This window comes from Amphiprion ocellaris, chromosome 14, assembly GCF_022539595.1.
Source record: "Amphiprion ocellaris isolate individual 3 ecotype Okinawa chromosome 14, ASM2253959v1, whole genome shotgun sequence".
In the NCBI taxonomy this organism is placed as follows: Eukaryota; Metazoa; Chordata; class Actinopteri; family Pomacentridae; genus Amphiprion; species Amphiprion ocellaris.
Genome location: NC_072779.1, coordinates 13,207,342 through 13,222,224, shown reverse-complemented (window position 1 = coordinate 13,222,224; position 14,883 = coordinate 13,207,342). Strand labels below are relative to the sequence as shown.

Genomic DNA, 14,883 nt, shown 5'->3' with positions numbered 1-14,883 from the left:
TTTTTATTTGAAAGATTTCTCTTTTTTAAAAACCAGCGGAGTCATCAGCTGGTCAGCTGTTGGAGTCAGGCGGGATAAAGATGTTCAGGCACAATTATTACATTACAGCTGATCAGTCATATTTTTGAAACAGTTTTCATGAGCTGTGATTGCCAATTTTGTCACTTTGTAGCCAAATGGAGAACTCAATTATTCTAACTCTTGATAATGAGCCAGTTCATTAATTATGTGGGGTACTCAAGTCTTTTAGCATATTTACTGTATTTAGAACATTGATGAAGCAGTTGGATCAGCTGGATATTCTCCCAGGCCATGATTAACCAAGAAATAATTCTGCTGTAAAAGTATTCAGACTTTTAGTTTTATAAATGCCACAGGGTTCAGCTGAGACTGTAACATGAAATTCTCACAGAAAAATCAGCATTCATATCTGAGCACTAAATACGTAATTTTTCAGCTCTAATATTCCATGAAACCACAAACCTCCCGTGTCTCCCTCTGATGACTTGCAGTGCTGTTCACCCACAACTGAGCAGAGATGCCGTTAATGTTGAGATGCTTTTGGGAAACCGGACCCTGGTCAGTGGTGTAGTGGGAGAAACTGAAACTATGGGGCTGAGGGGCTGCGGAGCTGGCTCTGGTTCGCTGGCGCCACATCCCCCTGAGCTGGTGAGAATGTGGGGGCTGTGCTCTTGCCTTTGAAGCTTTACCTCCCACTAATTCTGGCCTTCCAATTTCCACACACTGCACAGACACCCCCCCCCCTTCCATCCTCTTCCCCTCCCTTTCCCTTTGTTTCCCTTATAAGGACTTGCCCGGCCATTTCCTCAGCTTTTCTGTGGGAGGTGGTGTGCTTGTTTGTGAACATGGACAGGTCAGGAGAATAGCGGCATAGTTTTCTTTTCAAAGCAGTCACGGTAATCTTACGCTAAAAGCTTGTGGATGCACGCATCTCCGTCCGCTCGGGAGTCTCCCACAACCAGCCAAGGCAACCCTCCTCATATCCCTCACCACTTCATTTTAGCTTCACTAAATTATACTGCTCCACAGGTTTGAGGTCTAAAACTTCAAAAATGGAAGGAAAATAATTAATTGACACAGTCAGATGAAAAGAATGGGGAAAAAAATTATAAGTCCAGGCTTTTGTCGGGAGTTTCAGCAGCTTCACAGATTGCTGTGTGAAAAAGTCTAATAGCAGATATTTATTTTCTCCCATATTGCATCAGATTGTCGTAAAATCAGATCAGTGGGAATGTAATTATTAGTCAATAAATGCAACATTTTCTTAAACGACTAAACTGAAGTCAGGTCAATACAATTTATTTGCACTCATGCAATATCAGGTTAGTCTCAAAAAGAAGCTTGATGGATTTAAATTGGACATTATTACAGATAAATATAAATTCACAAATTACAAACTTCCCTTAATAGCATAACATAATTTGGCCAATACAGACCAACATGCACAATTCTGTAGAGGGTCTATGGAAGTTCACCAGGGCACCTTTTCAGTGAAGGTAATAATTATATTAGGGAATTGTTTTCATTCATTATGTTAAATGTTTTTGCATGACTCACTCCTAAATCATTTTCTTCACATCTCTGGATGACAGAGAAAATTGCATTCATTCATGAAAGTCTTGCGTACAAAAACTCTCAATATATTACCTTAAATTGAAATATATGCACATATATTTAGCTGGAGTCGAGCAAATGTTCTGATAGTCTTTCAGTCATTCAGAATATAAAGCAAGTACCTTTTAATTATAATACATTAGCGCTTGTAATTCATGTTGTTTATTAAAATAAGTTTTGGCTTCAGTACGACTTAAATTACAAGATTTTAAATTTTTTTTAGATTTAAGTAGCAAGATTTGGGACCCTAACTTAATCTGAGCTAAGTCATTTCTGTGTTTACCAATCAGAGAAGCTGCAGGGCAGCAGGTGTTGCTTTACTGGTCAGCAGTTATGTCAGGTTTGATTTGTAGATTGATGTGTTGAAAAAAGAATTAGAGATAAAATTGAGGCTGAATTTTTTGAATCTAATATTGATATATTTTGATCAGTGTTTTCAGGGCTTATAATGAAAACATCGGGAGCCCCGTGTTAGATTTATTCATTTATTTAAAATCTATTTATTTAGTCATTCAATTATAAGTATACGATTTGTATTTTGCAGTCAATTCATTCCATTGTTATCAATGTGCATCACAAACTCTAACTGTATCAAAGCACTTTTGTTACGGATATTTGAACAAGGTTCATTTTTGTTTCCATTGTTAGCTCAGTTGCTTGGAAAATGTTACACTTAACAGCTGAATTCAATTTTTATTTGCCAAATTATGTACACATTTATCTGCTTAGATCAGAGTGTTGGATTTGTCAGTTTAAAGCACCTGTTATCAATGTATTGCAGTAACAAATTTGTAAGCTGTAGCGTGAAAACAATATAAAAGTGTTTGCTTGTCGTTCTATAGAGAATTACAATCCAAATCTGTAGCTCTCATCAGCTTTGTGAAGATCATTGTTTTGCTGCCAGGTCTGCAGTGTCACTGTTTTGGATTCTTTTTACCATTCTGGTTATGTATTTTACTTACAAAAGGCAGGTGTTTTTACCAAAATGCTGTTGAAACGTATAATCAGTCTGTATCTGCTCAGCGTCATATTGCAGAGAAACATATTTAGCAATTAACTGGTGAAGAGTTGAGCAGCTAAAGAGACACAAATGGTAGAAACCGAAGCAGAGCTAAAACTGACTTATATTTGCCAAGCAGCCAGAAACACACTCAAATGAATGTTAGTGCCACAGTGAATAAAAACTGTTGGTCAACAAGTTGATCGGTCATGACATGTTCACAAATTGTTTCTGCTGTCATTGAGTGGCAAAAAAATATCAGTTGAGATACTATGATTTACTTCTTTATGCGCTTGCCTAATTTAATTTGTGCTGTTGCGATCATTAATGTGTAATGTACACACTTCCTCTCTCCGTGTGTTAAGTCTCCAGATGGCTCGTGGAAGACCGTGGATGAGGGCTGAGCTGTAGTGGGGGCAGAAGGCTTCTGGGCCTGCCTGTCGTCGACTGGCTGATTCGTCCATCGAGGTGAGGCCCTACTCTCACCGGGCCACAGAACGGACCGAGACAAGGTCCCTCCTCACTCACCCCTGCCCCCTTTCCACCCTCACCCCCTACCCAGGCACGTACGCTCTGGACCATGTCTAGCGGACTGTCGGAGGGGGGCCAGACAGAGGACCTGGAGCGGAGTAGCTGCAAACAGGACTCTCCTGTTATAGAGCGCAGGAACCGCAGTGGCATCATCAGCGCGCCCCTCAGTAAGAGCCTTAAGAACTCCCGTACCCTCTCCCAGTATACAGCGGTCTCCTCTGCCACCACCAATGGACACACGGACAATAGTGGGACTAAGAGCCACTCGGCCAAGCCTCAGCCACCCCCGCAGCCCCAGCCCACTGTCTCCGCACTGACAGCAGCCAAGTTGGACCGGACCCTAGAACAGGTTCTGGAGGGACAGAATGGCCTGCTGCACTTTGCCCAGGCAGCAGCACTGTTAAAGCGAGCCGGTATGGAGCACATGCTCCTGCCTGGGGGCATGGGAGTGGGAGTTGGCGGTGGAGACGCAGGCTCGGGGGCTAGCGACTTGGAGGGTACGTCTGTCACGGACGCCGTAGGTGGTCCTGTTGACTTCCCATATGGAGTAGGGGGTGGCTTCCCCTTCAACCCGGGGCTTTTCATCATGACGCCGGCTGGAGTGTTTCTGGCGGACAGCGCACTACACATGGCCGGCCTGGCCGAGTACCCAGCGCAGAGCGAGCTGGCCTCTGCTATCAACTCCGGTAAAAAGAAGCGGAAACGTTGCGGTATGTGCCCACCTTGCCGACGGCGGATTAACTGCGAGCAGTGCAGCAGCTGCCGGAATCGAAAAACAGGCCACCAGATTTGCAAGTTTCGCAAATGTGAGGAACTGAAGAAGAAGCCCTCTGCTGCTCTGGAGGTAAGAGGGTGGTGGTTATAATGTGAGCCATTCTTTAGGGTTCAACAAAAACAAGCTTGAAGGATTTTGATCTAAAGAGTCACCACAAAGCTTCAATGCAGTGACCAAAACTAACAATATTTAGGTACATTGACCACTACCATCTAACTGGGAAACCAGACAAATAAGCTACACATTTCTAATCATGTGGTCTGACATTTCAAGTTGATCCACAGTGAAAAACTTTAAAAACTGTTTAAAAAATTCCAGCGAAATTTGCCAACTTTAATAAAACATATCCAATTCACACCTTAAAGCACACAGGTCTTTCGGTTCATACCTGAATGTCCTTCCCCTTTAAGGGAAATTGTACAGGGGGGCTTTTTTGTGGGGTGATGGCTCCACAAGCAGGGAAATGACAGGTGGTGAAGAGTGTGGTGGGTATATGAAGGGTAAGCATGCACCATGGGGTCTCTTTAATCTGTCCACCATAACCACACAGGCACCAGGCGCACATCTTCTAACTGGAAGGATGATTCACCAGCTAATACACAAGATTGTTTGTGTTTTGTTTTTTTAAATGAGCTACTTCACAATGTAGTTTGACCACATCTAGGTCCTCCTTGTGCTTGTCTTTGTGTTTGCAGAGGTTTTACCAGTAAAGAAATATGAGTAAACTAGTGTGTGCAGAGACAGAGTGGCAGTAATTGTGAATATGTGCACAGTATGTGTTTGTGTGTAAGTATACATGTGTGGGTATGTTTGTGTATGTGTGTGCATGTAACAAGGTCCATCTGGCCACAGAGCTGTCATCTGGAGCACCAGGTGTCAGTGTGGCACATGCGCCCCCCTTTTGCTGCCGCTGCCCTTCTCTCCTGTGACACTCCTGCTCATCTAAATGGCCCTCCAAACTTGCTGTCTGTTACCTCGTCACACTCAGTGGCCTAACTAACCCCGGCTGTGGTGACAGAACGACTAATCATGGAATCAATCTCAGCAGATGTTCCATCTCAAAGGAAATAAACTTTTGTAATCAGTGGATAATAGTGTCACTTTGCCATTACATAACAAATTGACAGATATGCGACACCGTGTGAGCGTGAACTGGTGTGGAGGCCGCTGCAGATCTGACTGACACAGACTGGATCTGTGCTTCAAACTGCTAATGGCTTTACTTCTTTCTCTTTCTGATGTTGATTGAGGGTGACAGCCTGGCCTCTCGTTTGCAGACTGAAAGGTTGGTTGTTCAATCCCCATGTGCTGACTTTGGCCATCCGCAATGAAATGCTCCTTGACGGGATAGTTTGTTTATTGGATAACTTCGAGAAAGGCATCTGTTTTTTTATGCCACTTTAATTGCATGGTAAATGAAGGATTAGCTTAGCTCGATTAATGTAGCTCTTTAACCCCTTTTAGATAGGCAGGATAATTCTATATTTTTACTGTCAGTTAAGCAACCAGCATAATAAAACAGCTCTGATTTACCAGGGTGTGCATATACTGGCTTATATGCTTGAATGGGTCATTAAAATAAATTCTTTTGCAGTTTTTAAGTCCAGTTACTGCAAATCATGTGGGAAGAATATGTGATTTATGGGCCATTTCCCAAAACCTGCCATTGTGTTTTTTAATGTGTTTCCACATTAGCTTAAATTTGCTTGTGGAGACTGTCTGTTCTACAAAATCACATTGCAACCAGCCCCAAAACCACATATGCTTACATTACAAGCGACAAAGACCTCCAGCCAATTCTTGTCTATTTAATGCAAAGCAAGTCGTCAGGTGCTTTTTTTCCTAATCCACATAGGGAGGAGGTTGGGGAGGATGGTCGGCTATTCTTTTTGACTTTAATGCACAAAGTTATCCGTTTCCATTCTACGATCAGTGATGCTTTCTTTTACCCATGGCCTCAACCCTTTCCAGACCTTAAGTTTTTATCATTATGTCCGTAACAAAGAAGCTCTCCTTAGCTCAACAAAGCACAAGTTTTAACTCAAACCATGATCTTTTTCTAAAATTTCTAACTCTGACTTTTTCTTGTGAAATCTTAAAAATATTTATATATTTAAGGATTATAAATATATAAGGTTTTGTAAGCTACAAATGAATATTGTTGTCCTGTCAATAGGTGTGTTTGACCAGAAAATACCTTGATGTCTTGGTCTGATGGAGATTTACTATCACTGCATTTTATCATTTAATTAGTGGTTTTGTCCAACTCGTTATCATTTGCATGACATCATATACTGGTGTTTCATCACAGCTAATGACACCTCAGAGATACAGTGTGTCCTACAGTGTTGGTGCCACCTTTGTCATGAGGACATGTAGGAGTTTTTTCAGTTAAAAAGAGTCTCATAAGAAGACTGGAGGTGCTGGAATGGTGTAAGCCACAAAACTATTACACAGGAGACAGAGGTTTATGTCCTGTGTTTGAATATTATTTTTACCACTTAGTTTTGTTTCATTCTTTTACTTAAGACTTGTTTTCATCACCGTTTATGTTCATTTTCACTCTCTGATTGGACACCACAACTACTTGGCATTGAGAAGGAAGTGATCATGGTTATAGTTGAAACACAGCCCTCCACAATATTAACCACGAGTTATAAAGCAAATGTCTTGAAAGGAGCGACAGTGACGACACCAACAGAGAACATTTCTGATGTCTTTATAGGCCTGTGGAACTACACCGTGCTTTAAAAAATTAAGCTAAACGGTATCCACAGTGTGTTTAAATGCAACACCAAGGGGTCCTGACTAAGCCTGTAACAGAGAAGATTGGGGGTTTTTGTCAGAATTATTATTGGTAACAAGCTGGATAACAACTGTAGGCACAGACTGATGTGAAGACTGTGTACATTATCATACAATAATTTGTACTTCAACACACCACATAAAACTCTGTAAAATTTGTAAAGTTGCTGGAAGCAGTCAACATGATATACATGATTTATACTGGAGTAAATTAGCTAAAACATTCAAAAACTCTGGCATGATCCTTTGATTCTTTTGGAGAAATTTCCTTGAAATATATTCTTGTGAAACTAAAGAGTTCACATGATCTGGTCATTTATTGCTATTGTGACTAAAATTGAGACTTTGTCTCGCACGAAGAATCCAACTGATCCGTATGAATGTTAGCATTTTGTTTTTCAGTGTTGTATTGTTCAGTTGCAAATTGATGAGACGATTCATTTGTCTCTTTTGATGATTCACTGAAATGGTGAAATGTGTCATCTTGCTATGTAGGTGGTACGACTTAATGTCTGTAACAGAAAGGGATTTAATTTTCATTTATGATTTGCAATTGATGTTGTCATGGCAGTTAGCCTAATACCAGTCGTTCACACTGGAGATGCCAATCCCCAGGGGTCCTGAATATTCATGAAACTTGATGTTGATACAGGTCGTCACGCTGCTTCTAAGGGTCAGAGTCTGCTGGTGTTGTCAGTGGCTACGTCATATACCAGAAACTCCAGAATAAACCTGCCATTCCTACAAGTATAATAGCAGGCTGATTATTGACTTTAATTATTGTAAGTCCAGTAATTACCTGGCACTTTTTTTTTGTGAGAATATGTGCTACTTGACATTTTTCTTAATGGGTCTGTCGAGCAGTTTCCTTTTTTCAGAACAGAAATGAGAGGGCAAATCACTTATTGTAGTGTTATTTAACATGTATACTATAGCAATATTCAGAATGAGTGTTGTTAAAGCATAATATTCCATGGTTTAAAATTGATGCAGCTGACAAAGGTAGAAAACAGCTTTCAGAGTTAAGCACTGCCTGAAGTAGTCCTATAGACATCAGAGTAAACTCAAAGTTTTATTATTTTTTTTAATAAAGTAATGTGGATTTTGTTGCACTTCATCAAATACTATATAAATTAACTTGCAAAGCAGCAGGTGCTTTGTAGTTGTGCAACAGATGAAATGTAACATTACATGGACAATGATGCAGTGCCCTCTTGGAGGTGTGAATATTTCTGCGGCGCTACACTGAAGGTCTTTGGCATGAGGTTGCCATGAGGAAAGGTGAGACGCCTCCATGCCAAAGTGTGCAACTCCTGCACATCTCCCCACAGAGAAATCACGAACTAAACATGAACAACATCACCTTATCAAATGGCAACCCACAGAGAGAAGCAAAATCTTTCTGACAAGGTAATGCCTGCAAAATTCAGCTAACCTATGATGTTACGGTACATTTTTCATATCTTTGTTGACTAATTCTGTTAATTTTGATGCTGTAGAGGTTTTAAAAGGTCTTAAAGTAGCTGTTAATGTGACACTGAAAATGTAAATACACTTGGATTGTAAATGAGCTATGACTCAAAAAGAAACAAGCATTTTCCTTCAGGCAGGAATTTATTAAAGAGGTCTGCAACTTTCTACCCCTTCAGCCCAAATATGATTTGATACAGAACCACAGTACCAACTTATTCCCCCCTATTCAGAGCTGTGACAGTTGTACAAATTTTCAATTTTTCCCCTTTTTCTTTGTCCTCACGCACTCATGCATTACCCATTAGCAGTCGAGTAGCTGTCTCAAAAGGCTTTGTTATTAAGTCAACAGCTCTTGTTCAGCAGGTGATTAGATCAGAGAATACAGCCTGGGCCGCACAGTCAGCGAGTGTGATGTCATCTGTACAAGCTAAATGTCAGAGACTGAGATGCACAGAGAATATGCCTTGTCAGAGAAAGTGAAGACCGGAGAGTCAGCACTAAATCGCAAGTGTCAATACCGACGATGATACAGATTGTCGATTACACAATATATTTTTTATTGTCTTTAAAATTCCTTCAGTAGGAGAGATTCCTGCTTCCCATCAGTTGCCTTAATGCATATTCAAGGCGACTTGGGCAGCACCTGCGCCAGAACAGAAGATCCTCCTGGCTTTCAGAGTCCACAGCAAGCTGCAGTGAGCCTCAGCTGTAGCTCCGACAACCCCTGAGTGTCACATTCCCCTCCAATCAAAGGTAGTGCGGCACATCCCCGTCTGCTGAGACTATTATACTCGGTGTGTAGTTTCTGAAGGGGCATGATGTCTTATTTAACATGTCTCTCGGTCAGTTTGTCAGATAGTTTTGACTGCTTTTCAGCACGTCCATGTATGCGCGCAGGTAAAAAAAAAAAAAAAAAAAAAACAAGACTGGAAGAAACATCTTGGCTTTGTTTTACTGCATTTGCATTGAAAGCTTTTTTCTCGTGCGTTTGTACGAGCCTGTGAGTGCGTACGCGTTGGTACACAAGTGCAGTCCAGCAGCAGTGTGCTTATTTTAAGGGTGTTGACGGTTTCCATTGAAAGCTCATGGCAGCTCAAAGAGGAGCGTAAAATTGGCAAGTGAGGGGGAGTTAGCATGCTGAGGCCTTTGCCACCTCATAGCTCACTGGCTGAAGATGTCTGGATTTATTCTGGGAATGCTACATTTGAGAGAAATAAGTGGGAAGGCAGTTCCTTTCTGCTCTATGTCTGAATACCCTCCAGTGGTGTCAGTCTCAGCGATGCTGTTCAGCACAGAAAAAGAAGGAAAGTCAGGGTTAGGAAGTTGTAGTGCATCTTGTTTTTACTTGAATGTCACTGTACGTTCAGGATGTACTGTACTGGTGGGTGGGTAATATTTAGAGCTGAGTTTTTGTCTTTGCCCGCTTTTAGAATCGTATATATTTTGCGGTGAAATTCGTTCGTCATGTCTAAGACCGTTCTCCTTTGTCATCAGACACTGACAAACACCTGAACACACTAATATTTTCCACTGGGACCCATTTTGCCGGTATCAGACGCTGATATGAGAGTAATGTATTCCCCCGTGGACTTTCCTGCCTCCCGGACACCGAACGCCAGACAGTCAGGACAGCGGAGACTCATACAAAGTGACAGGCATGCAGATTGACACCGAGACACGTGGACGTGCAGGCAAGTTGCTGGGCAGACAGAGGGACAAGTTGGAGTGGACAGAGGAGGCCAAGGAAGACAGAAAGGCAGAGAAAGTGTTAAGGCGGTCAAGGTGTCATACTAGAGAATGACATCTGTGTTAAGCAAACCCAAGACAGAGTTGTTATTTAGTTAAAAAAATATAATTTGCTGGCCAAAAGACATCCAGACATCTCTGTAACACATTTTAAAACATCTATGTTACAAACAAGAGCTGGTTTGGCATTTTCATAGCTATATTTCAGCTTCTGCTTCACCCTAAAATACATAAAACAGCCATGAAGGGTAACACAGACGTCTAAAAATCTTTCAGTTTTTACACAGGTTTAACTTAAATATCCATTTGTTTTTGACCTGTGATTACGGGCCATGTGTACTGAGGGTTAAAGGTTTGGATCTTAGCTTTAGTATTTATCACCATGCAAACATCTCTAGCATAATTACACCCAAAGCTGTGAAAAGCAGTTGATTAATTCATTAGCTGATCAACAGAAATGTAATTTTTCAAGCAAAAAACTAAGTGTTTTTTGATTCCAGCCTCTCTAATGTTATTTTTTCATCTTTGTGACATATTACAGTTAAAGTTTTTACTGTTAGTCAGATGATGATGATGGCTTTTAAGAAATTAGCATTTTTTAGTATTTGGTGGACTGAACAAGTAATTGAGAAGGTAATTTGTGGATGAATCGATGAAGAGAACAATTGCTAGTTCAGCCCTGTTTGACCTGGATGTGCATTATTAACTAAATACGCAGTTGAGCTAATGCATCAGATTGTGTGTGTTATTGCTCCAGTCCTGGCTACAAGATGTGTTTTCCTGGTCAAGTAAGACAAATGGTATCAATGTATTTAAATATCAATCACAACTGAGTCTTGGAAGGCAGAGTAAGCTTAGGAAAATGCGTCACTACCTCAGCCAGACAAACAGTGCGTGTTTATGCCAGCTGGAGGTCATTGGTGTTTTGATTCAGTTGTTTTAAAGTATTTTTTTTTCTCTCTGCTCCTTGTGAAGAGCAGACACTGTTACATCCCACATACACTACTGTATGTGGAGATGCTTTGAGTTCATTGTGTCAGTTGGTGTTTATTTTCTATTGTGGGTGTCCATAAGGGAATCCTGACAATTGTTGATGATAAAGCTGTGAGAACAATAAGCAGAACGCTTAGCGGTGCCCTGGGGCCAAAACTGAATTCATGATGGCTTAAACTGGCTTACAGGAATTGGCATCAGTGACACCTAACAACATGCACTGTACTCTGAAAGGTCATTATAAGTTATGGTGGATTGAGCTCATTTAAAAAGTGATTAGTTTCGAAAAAAAGAGAAGAAAAAGATGTTTCATTCTACTTTTGTGGTTTATTCCACAAACGCTGTTTGTGCTATGCTAAGACAAATGTGCTTGCTTTGTTTTGAAAAAAAAAACACATCCATCGATTTCAGTGATTGGCCACTTCACACCCACAGATCCCATCTGTTTGAACCCTTGCAATCAGTGTTGGTGAAGGAAGGGGTTTTCAATTCCTGAAATGCTGCCATTTTTCCATTGATTGCACATGTTTGATAATGAGGAAAGGAAAAGGAAAGAAGCATTTGCGGTTCAGTCGAGGGATGTGTTGTTTTTCCTTCCCACACATTACGTCATGGTCAGTCCAGTCCATACCGGGTTTTTGACATCTGTGGCAGCGCCAGATGTTGCTGTCCTCTGACTGTCTTCTTAACAGCTGAGTACTGCTGTAGAAAGGTCATGAGAGATGGATGAGTGGCTACTGATACACATAGACCATCATATCATCTTGGCAATGTGCTGGCTGTTAACCTTCAGGTTTGTCGATTGTATTAAGATTCATTTGAGGAAAAAATTATTTCCTAAATATGTATATATGTATGATGGACTGAAAGCTGTTTACACGTGTGGGTGAAGTGAGGAAGATAATTTATCGGCCCCAGAAACGTATATTCAAACCAAACCTGCATCCATCAAACATCTTTGAGACACTGATAGGAAGTTGAGAGGTTGAGGCACATACATACTGTATGTGGCTTTGAACAGCACTGTGGTGTTCAGTGTCTCTGCTGTCAGATTACTCCTGATTGAGTCAATTTAGCATATAAAGCACAGTGTGGGCTATATTTGGCTGAGATCACCAGAATAATTACCTTGTTTGAAGTCCTTTTACCCAAGCAAAAATGTTTTATTTTTGTCAGCGGGAGTTAACTTCCACAATGAAAGTAAATGAAACCTGTGGAGCACGAACCCTGCTGTCACTCAGTTTCATGTCCAGATAATGAACAATAGCAGTCAAAAGAACACTGTACTGCTGATTCAGTGGTAGAGGGATGGTTTAAGTGGGCTTGAAAAGTAATTAGGGCTGGTATTGTTTTTGGTTTCAAACAAACTTCTCCGAACTAATGGGCCATTTGCCTGCGAGATGCCTTTGTTGAAAAACTCATAATTTCACTGCAGCTGTGCAAGAGAGCTACAAAACAATACACCATTAAAAAAAAACAACTAAAATCAAGTCTGATTATGTTCAGGTTGCACAGAATTTTTCACTGGAATCCCATTAGAATTTTTAAATTTTTAATCTCTGCAATGAGAAGGATAAATATGTGAATGTGAATTTTGGTTCCTTTTCAGTGGGATTATATGGATGTGTGTGTTTGTGTTTCCACTCACAGCGTATAAGATTCCTCATCAAACCCTCTGCTGCTGAGCACAGTTGCAAAAGTGAATCTGAATCCAGCGCGTATGAGAATTTTAGTTTAACAGTCTCACTGTTTGGTGCGATTTCGGGGGTGTATTGTGAGTGTCGGTTAACGTGCCACTGTGTGTGGAGGTGTGTGACTGTACTTGAATACATATTGGTTCGGTGTGAGAGTGTGTGTGGGTGCATAAATGTTTGCCGAGCTCCTCCTGCCTCGCTCCAGGCAGAGCTGGCTAACGGAAGAATCCGTGCTGCAGAATCGAGTTGCACTTTGCAGGACGCCAGCCGTTGCTGCGGCTCCAGGGACCCGAGCTGCTCTCTATCTCCTGACTGGCAGGTTGCTGCCGAGCCCTGCAGCTGCATGCATGTGTGCCATTCCTGCTCGGTGCAATCACACACACAGATAACCACAGCAAGAGGGGGAGAGAAGGAGGGGCGAGAGAGGGGTGGAGGGGGGGACGAGCGGCATTATCATTGATGATGGTGTGGGAGAGCAACGTGTGTGGTGGCTAAATAATAAATGTGGCATATTGGGTTTTGTGTGAAGCCAGGACTGAAGCCTGTTCCTGTGGTGGTGCTGACGGTGAAGATGCAGAGATTTCACACATACTGCTCATCCAGGGACAGAGACTGGAATACAAGTAGCGCTCAGCTGATTAGCTATTTAATTGATTGCTTGATTGACATTAATCACTTGAGTTGTGGTCAATGAAACACATCAAAATGACCTCAACACCTTCTCAAAATGTTTTGTCTGTTGTTGTACTGTTAAAACAATGCAAATTGAGTATCTCTGGATTTTCGAATGTTGGGGGAACAATACAGGCTTATAACTTCTGATTTGTATTATTTTTTTACATTTTGTACATTAATTTTTCAGTTAATGTCATTAGTAGATGACAGAGAACATTAACTGAACCCCCTAAATGAAGTGACGACAGAGGATTTAGCAGGTAAACATTATGCACACCTCCTATGTTTAGCTTCTCACTGAGTGAGTACATTTTGAGCTGTATTTGCAAACACAAGAAAAAAAAAACTGCACTGCTTTTCATTAACAACTCCAACCCCCTGTCTCCTCCCCCTCCCCGTCCCTCCCCTCCTTGTCTTCTGTTTCTCCAAGAAGGTGATGCTTCCTACAGGAGCGGCGTTCCGGTGGTTCCAGTAGGATTCCTCCTCCACTCCCTACCCAAAGCTCTGCCATCAAGTGCAATGCCAACTCCTGGATTCTCTCCGGAACAGACACTGGCTAATAAACAAACTCGCAACAAATAAAAATTACAGAAGAAAAAAAAAAAACAACAAAAACAAAAAAAAACAAACAAAGCAGAACAAATACAAAAAAAAGAAAAAAAAGAAAAAATCAGTCGGATTATGGATGCACCTACTTATTCCTTGAACCAAAAATGAAGCGTAAAGAAAAGCATCTATGGCAACTTTCATTCCCTTTTCTATGTTTCCATTTTGGTACCTTTTGTCCTTTTTCCCAGCAGGTTTTTTCTGTCGCTTAAACATGGAACTGTTCATTGCCAGAAACAGAAATGACGGACTGAGTGTGGACAATCAACTAATTTCTGTGTTTGGTGTTAATGTTGTTCATGTGTGGAAAGATACAGTACTTGTGTAGAGAATGTAAATTTACAGCTATATTTTAAAACTAGTGGCTAATGGCAAACATTATTGTGATTCTTCACCATTATGTTACTTAAACCCTTGTCTATTTTATGACTCATTTTGTTGGAAGAGGATAGTTTCCAGACAGATCAGTGGTTGTCCCTTGGAAGACAGAAAATGTTTCAAATTGCGATGCCGTCAATTTCAGATTGAAATGAAACTGAACAAAAAAAGGTCACGTCATTGGACAGATCTCTAGAGACTTCTTCACTGGGTTGAAGATGCTGTTCGCCAGAGCCGTCGCTACTGTAATCTCCTCAATCAGCCCTCCTCTGCATTTCCAAACTTTTCCTTTTAGTGAAACTGGCAGCCTTATGTTACTGTGGCCCTACTGAGCATGTGCCAATACTGCTCAGGGCAATAGCACTAAGAGACAGCACTTGCTCTGAGTCTACCCTACTGAACGCACTGAGACAAGATTGCATTTTTTTTTTTTTTAATCTGTTTATTTGTTATATTTTCATGATTTTTTTTTTTTGTTATGTTGCTGGGTAGCTACAGCTTTTAAAAATAACCAATCTTTGTATTTGTTTAGAAAATTGGACTGGTTTTGTGAATAAAAAGGAATGCATGTA

The 14,883-nt window shown here is 41.0% G+C and overlaps 1 protein-coding gene across 4 annotated transcripts in view; it reads left to right on the top strand.

Moving 5' to 3' along the window:
• Positions 1-14,883, top strand: part of cxxc5a (CXXC finger protein 5a) — a 29,872-nt gene extending 14,989 nt beyond the window's left edge. For 3 of the 4 annotated variants that reach the window (XM_035947133.2, XM_023268024.3, XM_055017529.1), the window contains 2 exons: positions 3,001-4,010; positions 13,758-14,883. In XM_035947133.2, the coding sequence (XP_035803026.1) occupies positions 3,216-4,010; positions 13,758-13,802 (840 nt within the window). In that variant the 5' untranslated portion in view covers positions 3,001-3,215 and the 3' untranslated portion in view covers positions 13,803-14,883. The remainder of the gene's footprint in view (positions 1-3,000; positions 4,011-13,757) is intronic. The other variant, XM_023268025.3, reaches the window with a different exon arrangement.